The following is a 19,513-nucleotide window of genomic DNA, read 5'->3' as shown; positions in this document are numbered from 1 at the left end:
GTAAGTCCGTGTCCACTCCTCTAAACCGACGGCGTCTGTTGACTCCCTAATCCGACGTGTGAACCGGGATGCTGGGGGATCCATGAAGCCGTGGGCTCCTGGGCATGGTCCTCTCACCACCAGGAAATTAATGTAGGCTATATCTCGTAAACAGCTCTCATTATCAGCAGTAAACACGCAGCAGTAAAGTCCGCATGAGAGAGGTTCCTCTGTTTAATTTTAGACGTTTTCTTGAAATTCTTTGACGGTTGAGAGGAGGCAGCAGCAGCAGCCACAGGGAGCAGAACTAACGACCGTTTGACAGGTGCCGTCGCCCGGCTCTGCGTGGAGAGATGCCGCCCGTCCAGAGAACGATGTCTGATCTTCGGACCCGGGCTGACGGTATGTAGAAACTATTTTACCTCGGTGTTATGTGTTAGAGATATGTTGGAAAATCCCGTTCTACGGGCATTTCCTTGTCACTGCAAGAGGGCCGGGAGCTCTATGGAAGTACAGTAACTTGCTAGCTAAAGCTGTGATTAACAGTGCCCAAGCCGGGTTCAAAGAAACCCCGTGGGTGGGGGCTTGAGAGTTTTCTAATCGAGTATCAAGAAAAATAACTCCAGTTTTAATGCAACTTGTTTCAGTAAAAGTTAACCCAAACAGAGAATGGAGAGGTCTGCTGATGTTATCTCTACATCTGCAGATTAAACAGGGGTTTCCCAGACAAAGGCTTTATCAGATGGGTGTTTGAAGTCTGCATGAAGCTTCTTGAAATGAAGCTAATGAAAGGTAGGGTGCACCTGAACTAGCAAACCTAGCACCCATCCAGACTGGGACACCCCCCCAGCTATGTCCTGCCCACCACAAAGGGTATTATCCACTCAGAAAGCTAGGGTAAGTGCCCAGGAGTATTGCAACTTGAACCCTAATGCCAGTTGCCACAAGGCTGACAGCACAAAATCAGTGGTGAAAATATTCTGATATTTGACCTTATTTTACTATAGTGCAGAAATACTCTGTTAGAAGTAAAAGTCATGCTTTCAAAATTTTACTGAAGTAAAGTCTGTCAAAATGTACTTTAAGTACTAAAAGTACTCATGCAGAATGGATCATTTCAGAATAATAGTGTACATATTATAATATTTCATAATAGTTACTGATGCATTAATCTATGTATCACTTTACTGTTGCCAACTAAATGTAGAGCGTTACAAAGTAGAATATTTGTCTGAATTGTAGTGGAGCAGAAGTAGAAGTAGCAGAAAGTGGAAATAATCAATTGAAGTACGAATAGAAAAGTGTACTTTAGTACAGTGCTTGAGAATTTCCAACACTGACAGTAACAAGTGTCCACCAAATGGCATCCACAGTAGTGTGGGTCTAATAATACAGCCATTGTAATTTGACTAGGACCCTCACTCCTTCACTGCACCAGTAACTTTCCACTGCATCTCAGTTGTGTTTGCCAGGAAAAGAGGATGCAGATACGCACATGTTATTAAAGTCATTTATGCTCATAAGGGGATCTGTTTATTTTAGGGCTTAAGGTGTGTTTGTTTATCCAGGAGAGCACCTATGGAGACACACAGCACAGACGTATTGCTGGCTGCAGCTGCACTCTGGGGTTGCACTCCTCCTATCACTGTTTTGTGGTGGTCCCTGACCTCTGACCTCTCTGGATAGCAGCAAGAATTTATCTACAGGGATCAATAACATATCACAATATTTATGACGCTCACTGCAGTTTCTGTTTGTCTTCACAGTAAATGCAATTGTGCTTCCTTGGTTTGATTTTGGATGGCATAGATTTGATTAATAACTGTAGGCTCAGGCTAATATCTCAATCTGACTTATTGCTGTTGAGTATATTTTTTGGCTGCTAAAGCAAGCAACCTGACCTCTTAAAGTGAATTAGAATGAACTAACTCTCAGTCGTATTTTATATACTGTTCTATAACTCAAAATGTAAGGGTACTAAGGGTACATTAAACCTGAATGCCTAATATATGATTTTCATCAAGTCTATCAATAAAACAAAAATATAAAAATTCATTTTTAAAGAGACATGTGCCTTGATTTAAAAATTCAGTATTTGTGAACATGCAGAACTGTCTGCAAGCTGCTGCAAATGACAAAAAAACGAAAACTACTTACAAATCTTTTACCAGTTCATTATTATGAACAATATCATAATGGCACCTGATATAATGATCCATTGTTCAACAATGTGTTCATTGTGCATATGCATATATTTTAATTTATTTAAGCCATAGTTGTCTACTTGAATTTAAATGTGACAATTCTTAGCCTGTTCATGTACAAAAAAAACCTGTGAGACAATTGAAGGGAGCACATTTAATCTTTTGATATTTACAAAAAAGGCATTTGTTATCAGAGTGGTTCGCCCAGCATGATGAGAAACATATATAATTTATAATTATGTTTAATGTCAGAGATGTATATTATTGTAGTCAGTTTAAACATAGTTTGATAAACATTTCATAAAAACAAATAAATGTGTTACTTGAGGCAGTAGTGTCTTTTTTACAGAAAAGCTTGGTGGATTTACCTGTTATAGAAAAAATTAAGAATCATGTTTAGTCAGATGCTGCTGCAATATTTAAACACCAAATGTGGAAAGAAGACAGCATGATATTGCAGCAGTATGATTGGCCCAAATGACCATTATTGCTTATAGATTTTTAGTTAAGTAGTAGTAGTTGAGTTAAGTATTGAGCATATCTACCATCCAGACTTCGATCTACTCCATATGCAGTCAATAGGAATCTTTGTTTGCTGAGTCATATGAAGTCATACATACCCAAAATAGTGCTCACATTGTGAGTATTGATCATACCTGCTCATATCTGTGCCTTGATGTCATCATTCCTATTTCTTTCAATCATTCAAAATATAGCAGTGCATTTTATGTGACAGAACAAGTTGCGTGGTGGTAAGATCATCCTTCTTATTTCTAGCTGTAGGCCAGGTGGTTTATGTATGATCAGTAATAATAAATTGATGTCTGCTTAGAAGAAGAAAACCTGATTCCAGGTATTCAGTGGTTTTACCCAGATTTAGATGATGAATATAGATGCAAAATCACCAGTAAAACCATCACCCGTGTTGTTAAATTGAGTTTCTCCTGAAATTAATTCTGTGTTTGCAAGAATGGTATGAGCAGGGTGCATCTCATACTGGAGATTTCACATCATCTTGTCTTAAGTGGTTGTACTTGGTGGTAGTTTTGAGAGTTTGTTTTAAAATGGCACTTAAGACCCAGTAATTATGAGTCAATTTGTCATCCTGTACACCACAACAAAAATTATAGTGTTATTCCGCTTCTTTGTAACTGGTAGAAATCTAAATATTTAAATACTAATATAGATTCTGTAAAAAAAAATGTTGATCAATGGGGCTGCTGCAGTCACAAGAGCGAACACATGAATTATGCAGTAGCTAACGCTGTCACCCCCAACCCCCAGCTACCACACACTACCTTTATAGGTTACAAAGAGCAAATGATTTTGCTGTTTTTCACTTGGTTCTATAGCACTAAGCGCAGAGTATCACCCCGCTGCTTCAACAGTCGTTGGCTTTGATCACCACCTGAACCAGGCCAGGTTGATGACCTATACTGCTGCTCCAGCATCTACATTTCCAGACTCAAGGCTCCATATCTGGTTAACTATTTTACTATTTTTATCTGCTCTGCAACATTTTTTTTGGTTGTTTTTACGAGAGCCTAAACACTCTTTCCAACCTTCAATTTTTATTTTTTAATCACCACAGTACATCAGGCTGGCTTCCATCTAGAAAGGGCAGCCCTCTGCAAGGCTTACCACCTAATCCATCAGCGGCCTGTCCGTCAGCTCTCCATGCTGCACACTCCCCAGTCTTGCCCACCACGTGCCGCTCCACTCCTCGTCACTCTTCTCCTCTGTGCTGTGGAAACATCCAACATCACTGCCAGCCTGTGCCTGCATGTGTTGCCAAAATAACCTTATCTAGGACACTTGGGGTACAGGTGACGTCAGTAGCTATCAGCATGTTTAATGTGTGATCCTGCAGTGACAGACAGGCACCTTTAGACGTTGATCTCTCCAATACAAATTTCCATGATGGGCAGGAAGGCTCTTAATACCTGCTTCCACTGTCTACATGGAAAAGCTGATCGACAGGGGCCACGCAAGTAAAGGCTAGACAGATGGCAACAAGCATCCTGTTTGCAGTCTTAGCTTGCGTGCTTATCTGCAGACAGACCAAATCCCCTCTCACAATTGACACTAAAGGTAAAGATAGGCAGGTAAGCCTGTCCTGTGAGGATGAAGCTATCCAAAGACCAAATGCTTGTCTTTGCGTGTCAGTTGATTCATATGATGGAAGGTGCTCTTGAGCTTCTGATTGCCCACATACTAGTTCTGAAAGACACAAAGTAGTCTGCCTCTTCTTTAAGCATTATATCTCTGCCTTTCTTTCATTCTCTAGATTTTTTTTCCATGTGTAAGTGAAGCAGGATGTTCCCCCGTAGCATTTCAATAACACCAGCTAAGCCTCAGTATGTCTGAATTGTGGTAACAGCATGGGGAGGGAGACTGGAGGGGGAAAGACTGCTCCCTTCTGAAGGGATCGAGGGCTGCCCATGTGCCTGGCGGATCACTGGCTGATAATAATGTGGCACAAAAGCCCAACACGCCACTAAATCCCCTGTCTGTGGCCGCTGGTGTGTCATATCAAGTCCCCTTGGGCCTCTCTACTCTGTCTATGTGCTGGCATGGGACATCTCCTCTGCTCTATTTTCCACTTCATGTTCTGCCTCCATCACTAACCTGCAGCCAGTCTAATATGTGTTTCTTCAGACACTCAATTTCCCTCACCTAAATGATTCTCCTCTGTCTGCGAGGCACAGTGGATGTGGCAGGCCACTGTGAGAAGGGGGAGATGTAAAAATGCTCACGTGCATGTGTCCACACAGAGACTGATCTACAGTTCCTCTGATGCTGAGACAGAGAATCTAATCTAATATTTGCTCATGTACATCATTATATTGACCTGAAGGAAGACCCGTGACCTGATGCATGAGCGCTTTGCAGAGAGTGTCAGGAGGATTAACCATTGACAAGAAATTATTTTAAATTAATCTATTGATTATTTTTTCAAGGAAACAAATAATTAAAAATTCAAAAATCCATTCTCTGGAATTGATTAGATCCTCTGATCTGCAGGACAAGTGGACATCATCAATAACTTTCCTTGATTGAACCTTATTTACGAGCCACTGAAAAGCTGCATTATAAATGCTTGTAATGAAATGAATCCTCTATACTCCTCAACTTCAAAATGTACAGTAACTCACTTCTCACTCCCTGTTCCCAAACATCAAACAATTCACAAATGCAGCATTATACACTGAGAAAGAAGACTTAAAACTGTATCTGTAATCATGTTTTTTTTGCTGCTGAGCAGAAACTGTGTTTCTGGCCTGGTTATGGTTGTCTATGTGACGCATACATGCATGAACAGCAGGAAAATGCAGCAAGCCTGCACGTGCGAGGAGACAGTCAATGTCATTGTGTCACAGCGGGATGACAAGGTCAGATGGAGAGGTGTCGGAAGGCACTCTTCAGGAAAGCAACACCATCGGTGGTTGAGAGGATAAAACTCTATCTGCCCTTGACCCCCAAGATCTCAAGCATTTTATGATGACCCCCTTCTTGTCTCAACTTTATGTCCAACTAGGTCACAGTGGTGCTTCCACAGATAGATGGTTGGGTCTAAAACTTACATCTGAGACTTCCATATTTGGCGCCAGTGTTTACTGTGTTATACGATGCAGCCCTATCGAGATGAGTCTGTTAAACATTTGATTTGTGATCTGAGTTTGAATGTAATGCAAAACCTATCTATTCATCCCACAATATATGGGACGGGTCATATTCTTAAGATGGTTGTGCTAACAAAACAATAATGTTTTCATCGTTTTCATCTGTACCTAAGCTCCTGCAATACAAGCAGTAGTGTAATTGATCTTGCTATTAATAGATGGTCAGAGCACATTAATGTTGTTCACGGCTGAGGCCTGAATCAATAATTGACAAGGCATTATTTTCTCTATAGAGCTAAAAGTATGGACTCGACTATTGTGCACATGTTACTTTGTAGTTCTGGATCATGGAGGTGCTAGTTTTGCCTGTTATGCTAACACATCAAACATGTCAAATCAGGTCAGTGAGCATCACTGAAACACTGAGATGGATTAATTGTCATTGCTCAGCCATCTGGACATTACATCTATTTTTAGAGAACATGACAGAAATTTGTAAATAACACTGACTTTTTTCTTTTCTTAAAAAAATGCAGCTGCACATTAAACATGCATGCAAAAGTAAAGCTATGTTAAAATGAGATATGTTTGACAGCCAACGGGATAGATCTCCCTTCATCACAGCAAGTGGCAGAAAGGCTTGGACAGGATTTTGTCAGGCTCTCTTCATCTACATCTTAAACAGAAGATTGGACCACCCTTGTAGTTAAGGTACATTGAAGTTTGGGTAACTGAAACTTCATGGTTAAGGTTAAATACTGGAGCCATATTGGTTAAAAAAAATCAGCACTGACTAGGAGAGAAGAAGTGATGTCCTGATCTCCAGGGAGGCAATTAAATTCTTGATTTGCACCCCGACCTTAATCACACATCCTTACTGTTCAATTTACAGTAAGGGTGTCAGCTGATCCTTCTCTAGACGGGAGTTACAGTTAGACACCTGTCAGACAGCAAACAACATCCCAGTTGCTCCAACCAATCCAACCGGTCTCACAACAGTGACACAGACAAAAACTAGATGAAAGTCTGTTTAACATGAAGCAGCTGCTAACAGTCAGAAATGTTGACTTAAACAGTGCTTGATAATTCTCCAAAGACTCAACACTTTTGTTTAGAAAAGACTTTGAAAAGTTCTGAAAATGAATAATATTGGGTCTTAGTCTTAGTCAGTGGTTACAGTACATTCTTATTATCCTTCAAGTACAGGAAGAAAAAGGGCCCTGTTGGTTCTGGCCTTCAACTTACAGCCATTGCACATTAATGGGGTGATTATCTTTTTGATACATAATTTTGTCTATTACATGTCAGAAAATAGTGATTTTTTTATTGTGATTTTTTTCTTGTTTTGTCCATAACATTTAAAATCGTATAAAACCAAAAAGTGGCAAATCCTCACATTTGAGAGAAAGGAAATGGCATGGTAACAGCATGACTGTAGGGAGTTGTGAGTTGGTCAGTGTGTTTACCACTTTGGTCCAGACTGAAATATCTCAAGAACTATTAGATTGACTGCCATGAAATTTTATACAGACATCCATGGTCCTCAATGGATGAATCCCTCTGACTTTGGTGATACTGTAACCTTTCATCAAGCACCACCTGTAGGTTGCCATGCTTGTTTTTTTTTTTGTGAAAACACCTACTGAATTGATTATTGTTACATTTGGCAACATTCATGTTTGTAATAACAACTACTTCTGTTAGTTGTTTAATAGATAAATTCACTTTTTTTCAGCAATACTGAGGTTATTTCCCGAACAGCTTGGGGGACCTCAAGCAAAATAAGTTGGTGAGACTATATGTGTTATTCTGCATCTAATAGTGGAACCTAGTGTATTATTTTATAGTTTTGATGAAGACAAGGGTAACTAGTTTGAGGTCAGGCCCACACAGACACAACACTATGAATGAATGATTGGCATTCACAAGATCTATTTCCTGTTGTCCTTCCATTTGCCATTCATAAAATCTCACACAGTGGAAAGGTTTCTGTCCCTGCAGAGCCCCTGCTAAGCTAAGTCAGGCAAGCCCTGTGATGTCAAAGCTAGCCCCAGCTGCCAGTGTTGTCCCTGGACTGTCCGTCCCACTGTAGCTTGAGCCTATGGGGAGCCAGACGGAGCCAAGCAGGGAGGGGGATTAATTCTGCAGCTGCCCTGTTGTTGTTGTGAGTGCTGGTTACAGCACTGTGATCTGATAAGCGACTTATGGATGTTACTGTTGGTTAGATTGAGGCTGTATCTATATCCCCCTCCAGCTCTTCCCCCCATTCACAAATGGTAGGAGATAGGGAGAGCTTTCATCTCTGGGACTTTGATTCCCCATGAATAGGCTGTGGCTGCTCTGTCTACTTAAATATTTATCTGGAATAAATGAATCATGTACAGATCTTTCTTTGGTGGTGATGAGCAGATATAAATGGCACATTAGGCTCAGTGGGTTGTGAGACAGAGAGATCCCAAAGCCCAGGGATTTGGAACTAATTTGACCCTAATAACTATAGTAGATAGCCTCAGGTTAAGGTGAACAATGGGCAGACTGATGATGCTGGACTCCATGTTGCACCTCACCTTTCTGTCTTACTTGTTGTATGCAACTTGTTTCATGGAGGTCTACATGTGTGAAACGCTTCTACAGGAGTCAAGTCACACGCCATTCCTCTGTATAAGTATTTGATGCAGTTTTTCTTCACAAGCCTCTTGACTATGGTTTGGCTGCCATTCATTTGTTCGTGTTAGATCAATGTCAGTAGCCCCAAGCTGCCTGCCCCCACCCACCCTGGTATTATTGAATGAATTGTGTTAGCTCTTGCCAGGTCACGTGCCTTCTCATCTACACTTTATTGCCTAGCCTACAACTTTCACAGGCTCATTAGTGCTTGTTCAGTATCTCAACAGTTAGAGATGACTCTGCCTGGACCTATTTCTGGAAGAAAAAGCCTTTCTACATTTTGATTTGCCTCTAGATGGATTTTACACCCCCAGGGATAGACTGATGGGCCTTTCCGAAGGATCCTAAGGCTTAGTCATGGAGCCAATTGAATCATCACTGTGTAATCATAGACATAGTAAGTGCTGACCAAAAGAAGTTGTAAAATGCAGCCAGCATGTGACATGATATCTTTTATGATTTGTTATAAAAGCTTTATTTGAGGTCACATTTGTAGCCAGAATAAGATGCTGTTGCTAAAAATATCTTAACTACAATAACTATTTCCAGTTGATCCTCTCATTTTAAACCAAGGATTAGTGCTGTTTCTGTGACGGTAGGGAGCCAGTATATCGACCATATTTTGGCGATGTATTTAATTAGTGTTTTTATTTAAACTCAAAAATCATTGAGAGGAAAGTTCTCAGCAATTACAAAATTATAAAATAAAAATAATAAAAATATTTCAAAGGGGGCGTCGTGTGGCATAGTGGTCTAAGCAGGCGCCCCATGTGTAGAGGCTACAGTCCTCGCTGCAGTTGGCCCCGGTTCAAGTCCCGCATCGGACAGCCCTTGCTGCATGTCATTCCCCCTCTCTCTGCCTCCCCAAAAGACTTGTCTCTCTCCACTATCCTGTCCAATAAAGGCACAAAAGCCCCCCCCCCAAAAAAAAAAATAGTTAAAAGAACACCAATTTAAACAAACATATAAATAAAGGGTTGAGATTATGAGAGTACTGCTCATGGCCAGTTGTTTTTTGTGTTTGATATTTAACCCTGGGTGTCATGCCCTGGGTAATATGCTTGAATATCAGATCATTATTGTTCCTGTCATTGCTGCCGTTAGATGTGCTTAATCTTGCTCGTGTTGACAGTCATGGCAGCAATAATTTTCCACCCCCACCACTCCTCCCTGACCTGAGATCATACACTACAGAGGATATCATAAATCTGCAGAGGGTAGGTTTGGCTTTATGTCATATGAGTATTGAGGAATAATAAGTTTTTCCTTCAAATTCCAGAGTAATTGTGATTTCCAGCAAAGTCAAGTGTGTTAAGTTTGAAAGTTATAATAACAAAAATTCCAGTCTGAATGAGAAGGGATCTTCCATGCCTGATAGTTTCAGTTTGCCTCTGAAACCTACAACATTCAGCCAGGGATGAAAAGACAGGCCGGGGAAGACCGACATGCCTTCGCCAATGCCAAGCCATGCTGGGCCCGTTTTTTTCCCATTGGGCACCCTCTCCAAAATACGTGCCCCCTTGTGACTATTGTTCCACTCGTCTCTCTGTTGGCTGACACAAGCAATAATCCTGACATCTGGCCTGCATCCAAACTCATTACGACACTTTGTGGCATTGATCCTACCCCTAGAGGCTTCCCCTCCAGAGCTGTGTGCTTCTGCTTTCTACTCCTACTAAGCTTTATTTTGCTCCTTGTTACTCTTTCCTCTCTTCTTCTTCCATGCCTCTTATATTGTTTTTATACAGCCAGTTAGTATGGGTAATATGGTGGGTCCATTAATAGATGAAAGGTGTTGTTATGAAGCCTAATATAACACAGATTAAGAATTATGTTCCCAGCGAGTATCCACCCAGTTTCCCATTCTTGTTCTCTTTATTGATGTCAGGGTAGTTGAGCCGTGACACACCTTCAGTTAATGACATTAGTGCAGAGAAAATGCACAGTGTCCAGCAGGGAATATTAAGAGCAGTTCCCACTGAGACATCTGTGGCAGTGGCTGACTACATCATCCACATAGTGTGTTACAAACTAAGGAAATTAACTGGATATGGATGCTTCTGTGAGTGAAGCTGGGAAAGGCTATTTTGATGATGGCACTTCCTCCACCTCTCACCACCAGCCTTGTGTGTTGGTTCGTTATGGTTGGCCTTGTGTGCTACTTTTAAATGTGGCTACACTTACAGGAGGTTGCACATGAATGTCAACCTTGTTTCTGTTGTTTTTATTCTGAACCTCAATTGGTCTGATATGAATCGTTACGATAAAATTATGCAATGATTTCTTTTTTCATCATATTCAACTGAAATTGTTGGATTGTTGGGCCAGGGTGTTAGACCAGTCTTTCTCTAGCAACTCCTCAAGCCTAGCTGTCCACTCTCTGGCTCAGGCGCTACTCTTGCTTTTCTAATCCAATTTCAGTGTTTAATATGTAGCCTTTAATTGGATCAGGTGTGTGAGAATAGTAGCTGTACCAAAAACCTGGAGATCAGTTAGCTCTTAAAGACATGAAAAGCACAAACCTTAACTAACTGCTCATAAGACTGTAAAGTATTCCTTCTACAAACTGCTGTAGGCTATCTATCTCTCTAGGCTAGCTATCAGGCTAGATAACAGTCCACAGTCCTGCTAAATAGAGACCACATTGGCACACACACACGTACTGTATATTGCTGCAAATTGTTGAGAAGGGCCAAGTCTACCAGGTGGAGTAGTTCACTATATTTTTGCTACAGCAGTTAACAAAAAGTGTCTAATTTCCTTTAATTTATTTTGAAAACGTAAGCACAAATGATGAAACAAACACAGTGGCTCATTGCCGTGTAAACATTACGGCACTACATTTAGTTTTTGAATGGCTTGGATGTAATCTAAAGGAAACTGAAGACATGAAAAGGCAATATGTCATTATTGCCATTATTATTGTAATGTAAATATAAAATTCAAAGACACATTGAAGTGGAGCTCATGTGTGCTTTTTTGCAGCCTTAGGCTGTTTCTCAAAGAAGTTTTTAATGTAGCTCGGGATGTACAGTGTTGGTACTTTTCACAGAGAAACCCAAAAGTTCCAGACAGGATGAATGGGTCCTCAAGCTTTGGCTTCTCATTAGTGTTGTATATTCCATTGATGCTAGCTGTCTGAGCTGGGCTAACCTGACCAGCATGTTCTTGCTTTTCCTGAGCTGTGTCTGAAATTAATATTATGATTCATCAACATTTTGTGACGTCACTGCCAGGTGTATTCAAATAACTGTATTAAACACATTTGTCAAGCGGCAATCATTGGATCCTGGGATTTTTCTTTTTTTTTCTTCTACAAAAAAGTTTTTCAAGTGTACACACTGGTCTGTTCCCATTCTCTGCCCCTTTTCAGTATCAAACTCCTGCCCTCTGAAATGTAGAAAAAGATAAAGTATTGCTAGTATTGCTTTGGTAGCAGAACCTTTGTTCAGAACCATACCAGCATATCGTACGTTAAAATATAGACCAACACTTTTTTTGTCCCCAGCGTTTATTCAAAACTTTGCATACATTCAAAGGAGGGAGAGCCAAAGGACTAAGTTAAGCAGTAGCAGTACCAGCTGCAACTGGTGCATTGCAGCACCTGGCCTACCCCAGCACACAGACTCTTGCTGCGAGGGCTCATTCAGAACACAGAGACACAACATCAATCACAGCTGCTCAGCCTGCTCCTCTGGCCTGCTATTTTACACAGGCCTTATGCTGCAGTCACCAGCTATGCCAGGCGCCTGTTTTCATTTGTCATTGGAGACACTAATTCCTTGATTACCCAAGCTTCATACAGATTTAGGTTTTGTGACCAACTTTGCTTGCTGGTTTCGTCCCTTGGTGTGCAAGCTGAGATCTCTCATTGTCGTATAATCGATTATTAGTGACATTTAACTGAACAATGGCTGTGTAGTATTAGTGCTGCAAAAAAGATCCAAGTCAAAACTGAGATTATGATTTTATCTCATGATTGTTGGAGAAATCCGGTGATGCACTGGAAATGCCCCCATGTATGGTTGAGGGGGGAGTAGTTCCAGTAGTTTCTGACATTGATGCTGTATTTTGTGATGAAACAGGTGGTCGTATAAACTGTGTGCAACTATGGCACAATATTGCTTGCAGAATGTATGCTGTATATAAATTTCCAAATCAATAAAATGTCGGAAGTGAAATAAAATATTTTAGTTCCTTATAAAGACTAATACAAAACAAAAAATATTACAGTTGTATCCACAGTCATGTAACCCTATCCCCATACAGCCCAGACTCATGTGCAGCAGCATGCCTTTAAGTCAGTGTCCTTTCCCTCACCTTTACTCAGTGCTGTTAATCATTCCCAAACACTTGTCTTCCTAATGTTACCAGGAAAGTGTGGTGGAGAAAAAGATGATCACTAAGAGTTCAGATGTCTCAGGCAGAAGTATTTATTGTAAGCTTGGCGCCTAGGAGAAAAATTATGAGCAGTACACAGCCAGCAAATGAATCAGAGTAGTGCCACACCAATTTCTGAAGATGTCTTGTCTGATTGCATATATATATTCCTAAGTATCACATGGTTGCAACACTCTTCCATACTTTACACAAATAAGGCTAAACTATAGTCTAAACCTACATGTGTGAAGACTCTATTGGTCACGTATGCCTGGTCGTTGTCATGTGCTCTTACCTAATTATCTTATATGTGTCTTGTCCTTTAGCTCACTTTGCTAATGCTTGACTAGAACTGTGCTTGGCCAGTTCACTCTAAGTTATGCTTTTCTCTTTAAGACTTGGTAGGATAGGGAGGATACAGATGGCTCCATCTAGACACGAAGAGTCATAATAGACGCTAAACAGTGAAACACTGTCTAACAATGTGAAGGTGAACTCTTAGAGTGTGAGTAAGGACTACAAAAATAATGTGAACAATATAAGTAAGAAAAACTCCTTCACAGTGACCTCTTGGCTGAAAATTCTGTTTTAAATCTGGATGGAAGAGGCTTGGCTCCCTGACGTACAAAGAGGAGGGAAGTTACCTCCTCTCAAGGAGTGACTTCCTACCCTCAAGGTACTATAGGATCAGTGGGTCAGCTCTTCAGGAATATTATATAATGCTGCAGTGACACTTGCCATTACAGTGCTTTCGCTGATTTTTTTCATATCTTAGATTTTATGAGGTCATGTTTCTGTAAGTCATCACCTGGCCTGAAAGCACCTGTCATACTTCTCCCAGGGCTAAATTTAGATCCCATTAAGATACTACTATTTAAAAATTCTGTTTCACTCTTTGACCTATTATGTGAAAATCTGAACTTGAATTGTGTTTACAGAAAAGGTCTCTTTAAGAGACAGAACTGTCGTTTACTTCAACGAATCACTAGATGACTATCATATTGTGGAAACCAAGCATCTATATTGGTCCTTTACCTAAACAGTACATGTGATAATCACAGGTGTCATGGTAGGTTTCCCTACTTAAGCACTAGTCATCACTCTTTAATCTCCTGTAGCTGCCTAGATCCACACACCCTTTCACGCTAATCCAATAAACCACCTATGCTGATGCGACGTCTTGTATAACAGGCCAGGGATAGCCACCCCATGTTTTCCCTGGTGACCAAATGACTACAAGGGGCAATTTAATTTTAGCCCTGGAGCACATGCTAAAGAGAGAAACTATCATGAGACGATGGATGGAAGAAAGAATGTTTTGAAGTCGCTTCCAGTAAGTCTATATATATGTATGCCATGGATAATGGATCATTAAAATAACAAGAGCTGTAGTTTAAGATTGGAGCTTTGTGTAACATGAGTTAGAAAGTTATAAGAGTAAGGTGAGAGTAAGAAGCGGAACAAAGAACAGGGAAAGTGTGACTTTGAAGACTGAGCTGGCCTTTTACTTTGTTTCCCCTTGACTTGACATGAGCTGCTGTAGGCAGGGGGACGGGGCACAGGTTGCAACTGGGGCATATCCGGTAGGGGCTCTGGTTACAGTACCCCATGACTCTGCGATTTGTTGTTGTTGATGTTTCAAGTAGCCATTCCCCCCACCCCCACCATGTGCCTCAGAAAGGCCCTTCTTTCCATTTTTAAACTCCAGGGTCTATCTGTAGTCGTGGAAACTATGCTACGCCTGCCCTTACCTCATAACCCCTAACTCCACCACTACTACTGCATGCTGGAGAACGCTGTCCAGCATCCGCTGGATCACATGCACGCAATTTGAGAGTCTAGGAATACTGTTGACTTAAGAGTTTTACAGTAGTGCTCTCTTGGCAGTATGGGGGCACTAAACTAGACATATCAATTAAAACACGAGGACAGGGAAATGTGAACCTCAGGAGCCTTGATTTTTATCATTTCTCATCTCACAAACTAGATGATCAACTTGTCAAATCTGCCTCTGTATGTGTGTCAGATATTTCAGCTTAAAATGGTACTTTAGCTGGCTTTCAGTAAGGTACTATTGATTTAATTGTTTGGTCTATAAAATCGTGATTTTTGTGTTCACTGTATTATTATATATGAAAAGGAGAAGCAACCATTAAAGAAACTAAGAAAGTGCAGCTGGTTTTCACTATTTTAGCTTGAAAAATGTTTAACAGTTATCAAAATTGTTATAGATTATTTCTCTGTTGATTGACTAATTATTTCAGTTCTACTTTAAATTTTTTTAATGCCAAACTGGCAAAATTACTTAGTCCAAAGACTGAACCTATTACCTGAAAATATTTATTTGCTGGGACATTATGTTTATGTTTTAAGCATAACAACACAGAGTCACTCTGTTCAAAAGAGAAATTCTTTGGCGCTATCCTGCAATGCAGTAAGCAGCTTCAAGCTACAGAGAGATATTCTGGCAGTATCCCAAGCCATCTTTTTTACATGATGTAGCACCTGTCTGCAGCATGGACAGCATGCATGTTAACTGGAGTAACAAAGGTGGAAAGGCATCTCTCTGATGTTGTAGGCTTTTGCATAAAGAGGCAAAGTAAGAGGCAGAAACGTATCTTGCCAGTCGGTAAATAAAAACGTTTGCGCGTGGTTGTTAGAGAAGATGGGAAAAATGTGTTACATGCATGCAACCCACGTACAAACCTGATTCGATGTGTTGATTTAGCCAACACAGCTCCATCCCACTTTGCTGAACTTGGTGGGAGCAGAGCAATGCCTCGCTTTTCCAGAGGCACTGAAGGCGAGGCACTGAAGCACTGAGTGATGGCTTGTTCCAATTAAACATTTTTTCATCTAGAAGTCAGAGTAAGGTGGAATGATAAATTGAGGCATGAATGAGTTCTGTATTCTTTTATGCATTCAGAAATACAGCTAGATCAGGGTCTTGCATGTACAGTTCCTCTTTATTGTAGTAATCTGACACCACACTACTGCAGCTGATCTGCTGTTGCCAGCAGGATGTCACTCTCGACAGGAAATTCCCAGCTTTAATCATGATGCATTTCCAGCAACTAATAGTCCTGGAAAGTTCTCACTGGCAAGTCGTGAAAATGTGAGCTTTTAAATTCTTTTAGTAATCAGACTAGGGATATTTACTGTTCTCTTTATGTGTGTGAAAATTGCTGTTTTTCCATTGACAGTGGTTAGTTTTGTTATGGTAACACAGCTCTATTCATACACATTAAACCCAGCTTTTGTGCTTAGAATAGAAAACATGTACAGGTATCTACTGACAACTTTAGGAATGTCAAAGTGTTTCTTTCCTCCTCAGATGCATCTTTGTGACACTTTATATGAGTCACTCTGTTTACATAAAGCAGGTGATTCCTTGCATTATTATGTAACAGCCTTTTCCTCCAAGTTGGCTTTTGCTGTGGAGGCAGTAATAGATATATTGTCAGTTGACAAGCCCACCACCTTCTCACTCCATTAAGACAACACTTTGAGCATTATTCTGACATCAGATTATGAGCTATGGCAGGTTTTGCATACATACAATTAATAGTGTATCTTTAGTGTGTTGTGTAGGTTGCAGTGAGTGTAGCCTGCTATTAACAGTTTGACTAATGCATTGTGCAGTCAATCATATGTGTAGTAAAATAAAGGGATGTTTTCAAAACACCTTTTCATCTTACTTTTGTTTGTGCTCAAGACAGATTTTGTTCCTTAACGTCTTTTTTCCCATTCTGCAGGATATGAAAAAACAGAAGATGCATCAGAAAAGACATCCTTAGCTGACCAAGAAGATGCCCGAATGATATACCTCAACCAGCCGCAGTTCACCAAGTTTTGCAGCAATCGAGTCAGGTAAGGAGGTGTTGTATTTATGGGAATTAATGAGATACAATGTAATGTATGAAACAATAGAACATTTTTTATTTAAAATGGTTAGGTTAACAGCTAAAGTATGTTGCCATTAAGTTATTATCAAAGACTTTCCTGCAGATCATGATGCACTGGATGGCACATTGTGCTTGGCAGTGGTGGTGCAAGCTCCAGTGTTGGCAAGAGCCCTGCGTAAGGGAACTATTACCCTTTTGTGAGACTAACATTACCACTGCCTGGGTGGTATTTCTATTGAAGCTACTCAGTGTGAACCATGTGAACTTAGTGCAGTACACCAGAGAAATGTTAGGAAATGTAGCACTTGTGATGCTTTAAGTTGGACAAGGTCTCTTTTCGTTCTCTGTCTTTTCTGTTTCTGCAGTGGAACATTTTTTGACTTTAGAAAGAAAGAATATATATCTTTACTAGAATATATACAGATAGATGTATATTTTCTTAACTAACCCTCATATGTCGACATGGTATTCTCTTTTTTTATTTTACTAATACAAATCTTTTCTACAAATGAGCAGTGATTGAATTTTGAATCTTTCATGCAGATTGATTTTTACAGACAAAGGTTTATTTACAGCTACAAATTGGTTGTAAATTATTTGTGAACACTTTACAGGCTCAAAATCATTTTGACACTAATTTGAGTCAATTCTTATTTATGCATTGAGGTGGAAACAAAATTCCATTTACTCTCAATGCACCCACAGTGGTGACTAGGACTAGACTTATATAATGGACTGCTACACTATATCCACATACCTCCAGATTTTGAGTCTGCATTGACAAACCTGCAATATTTCTCCTTACTAACTTGAAACAATCTTACCTGCAGAAGAAAAACTGAATGTGTAGAATGTAAAGACAATATACACTGCAGAGGTTTAACGAACAGCTGATCAGTACAAGATTTGTATAAGGCTTCATTCCAGTCACACAGGCTTGACCTCTATCACTTACGATCCAACATTTCCAGTGTGACTATGTGGGGCAAAGATGCTTTTCCCATGCCACTTTGAATTAAAGTTTTATCTCATATCTGCTTTAAAAATTCACACTCAAAGTTGTATTCTCTCAAGCATTTTGCTGCTGGTGTGAACTGCTGCTATTTTTGACTTGGTAATGGCAACCCAGAGGCTATCAGTACTTTTCATGGTGACCTGCAGCATAACTTGCCACTTTGCCTTTAACCCCACATTAACCTTCAGAGTCACAAGCACAACATTTGAATTAAAGTATGCTTTGACTGTGAAGCTGCTACTTACAGTAAATGTCAGCCTGAGGAGAATTTCCCCATAGTAAGCGAGTCCATTTTAAGTGCTTTTTTGTAACATACGTTGTGGAGCCAACAATTTTCCAACAAATGTTATGAAGAGAAAAAAATTTAAGATACTTGAACTCTACCCTTCTCTGGTCTGACAACAAATTTTACCTTTTAAAAATAATCTTGAATTCAGTATTAAAGTGGAAACAGGCAGAGTTGCTCTACAGTTACTCTAGTTGTTCCGCTGTCTGTCATTAGACTAACTGGAAAAGCTATTGAGAGCTACCAGAGAAAACAGAAGCACTATCCTCTTCCTTTTTTGGTTGCACAACGGCAGACGCCCTCCTTTGTGTTGTATATTGAACCTTCAACCTGAGAGTTTGTACCTGGCGGCAGACAGAATTGTAGAGAAAGCAAGGCTTATAGGGAACCAGTCTAAACACTGATGATGTCATTGTTCTATAGCCGTTACATTTTTCAATCGACATTTATTTCATAATGAAAGTTAAAGAAAAAAATGTTTTCTATTGCCGCTTTAAGATGACTTTTGAAGACATGCCCTGTAGTGAAAGAGTGTGCAGTTCAGTGCTTTTGATCTGAGGAGCCGCTGCTGTTATGCAGTGGAGAGGGCTGCTCCACAGGTACGGCCATGACAGCACCCTTAGCCATATGATATTTGATAAGTACCTGCAAGATTTGTATCACCAGCGGTGCGTTAGTCCAGATCCTCCAGCCTGGCCTCTTTATCCTGTTGTTCCTCTTGGAGGAGTTCAGTGCTTTTAGCATTAAAGGTCAGGATTTTTGGGTCAGGCCATCCCCTGTCAAGGAGTATTACTGTTAGCATTCCTACTGCATGAGCAGCTTGAGATGTGTATGTGTTTACACATACACAGCTATAAACTAAACAGGAATAGTGAATGAAAGTAGCGTATGAATCCAACTGTGCTTATGGCTATGCCATTTGTTAAATCAGCTTCATGTACTGACATGACTAATAAAATTGCGGAATATCTTACTTGCTGCAGTTTGTTTCCTGATATTACCTAACTGTAAGGAAATGAGCGCTTATTCTTCACTATTTTAGGTCTCCTTTTACTTTAATAGTTAGTTATGTGGCGGAAATGTGACATCTACCTATCATTATATGAATTTTACTTTTAGTTTGGTTGAGCTCTTGCCATCAGGACAGAGACATTATTAGCCTGTTTAGAGTACCAGATGGTTGATGGTTGAATTATATTGCATCAGAGAAGTTGAAGTAATATGGCCTTGGCTGTGAAACAGCACCTCTACCTATTTTAAAAATTTGTGACCTTACCAGAGGCAGTCATTAATTCAGAAGGTGATCTGCCCCCATTGAAAAATAAAGCAAAATATCACATTATTTCCATGCAACAGAGCTCATGTTGTTAACATGGAAAACACACAAAATAAGGCTGATAAAATATTTTGGTGGACTGATCTGAATATTGTCACCTGGGTATGACAATAGCTGT

General features: G+C 40.1%; 1 protein-coding gene across 6 annotated transcripts in view; it reads left to right on the top strand.

Moving 5' to 3' along the window:
* atp8a1 (ATPase phospholipid transporting 8A1) overlaps positions 1-19,513 on the top strand; it is a 103,315-nt gene continuing 83,802 nt past the window's right edge. For 3 of the 6 annotated variants that reach the window (XR_015436628.1, XR_015436627.1, XM_023397952.2), the window contains exons 1-2: positions 1-381; positions 16,609-16,723. Coding sequence is in view for 4 of the 6 variants with exons in the window: in XM_023397952.2 (XP_023253720.1) it covers positions 333-381; positions 16,609-16,723 (164 nt within the window). In the remaining 2 variants the exon portion in view is untranslated. The remainder of the gene's footprint in view (positions 382-16,608; positions 16,724-19,513) is intronic. The other 3 variants (XM_087171736.1, XM_023397951.2, XM_023397955.2) reach the window with 1 other exon arrangement.

This window comes from Seriola lalandi, unplaced genomic scaffold, assembly GCF_002814215.2.
Source record: "Seriola lalandi dorsalis isolate HSWRI2012SDOR001 ecotype SW California unplaced genomic scaffold, Sedor1 jcf7180002054972, whole genome shotgun sequence".
NCBI lineage: Eukaryota > Metazoa > Chordata > Actinopteri > Carangiformes > Carangidae > Seriola > Seriola lalandi.
The sequence above is the reverse complement of the archived record's forward strand: the minus strand, read 5'-3'. Positions and strand labels throughout refer to the sequence as shown.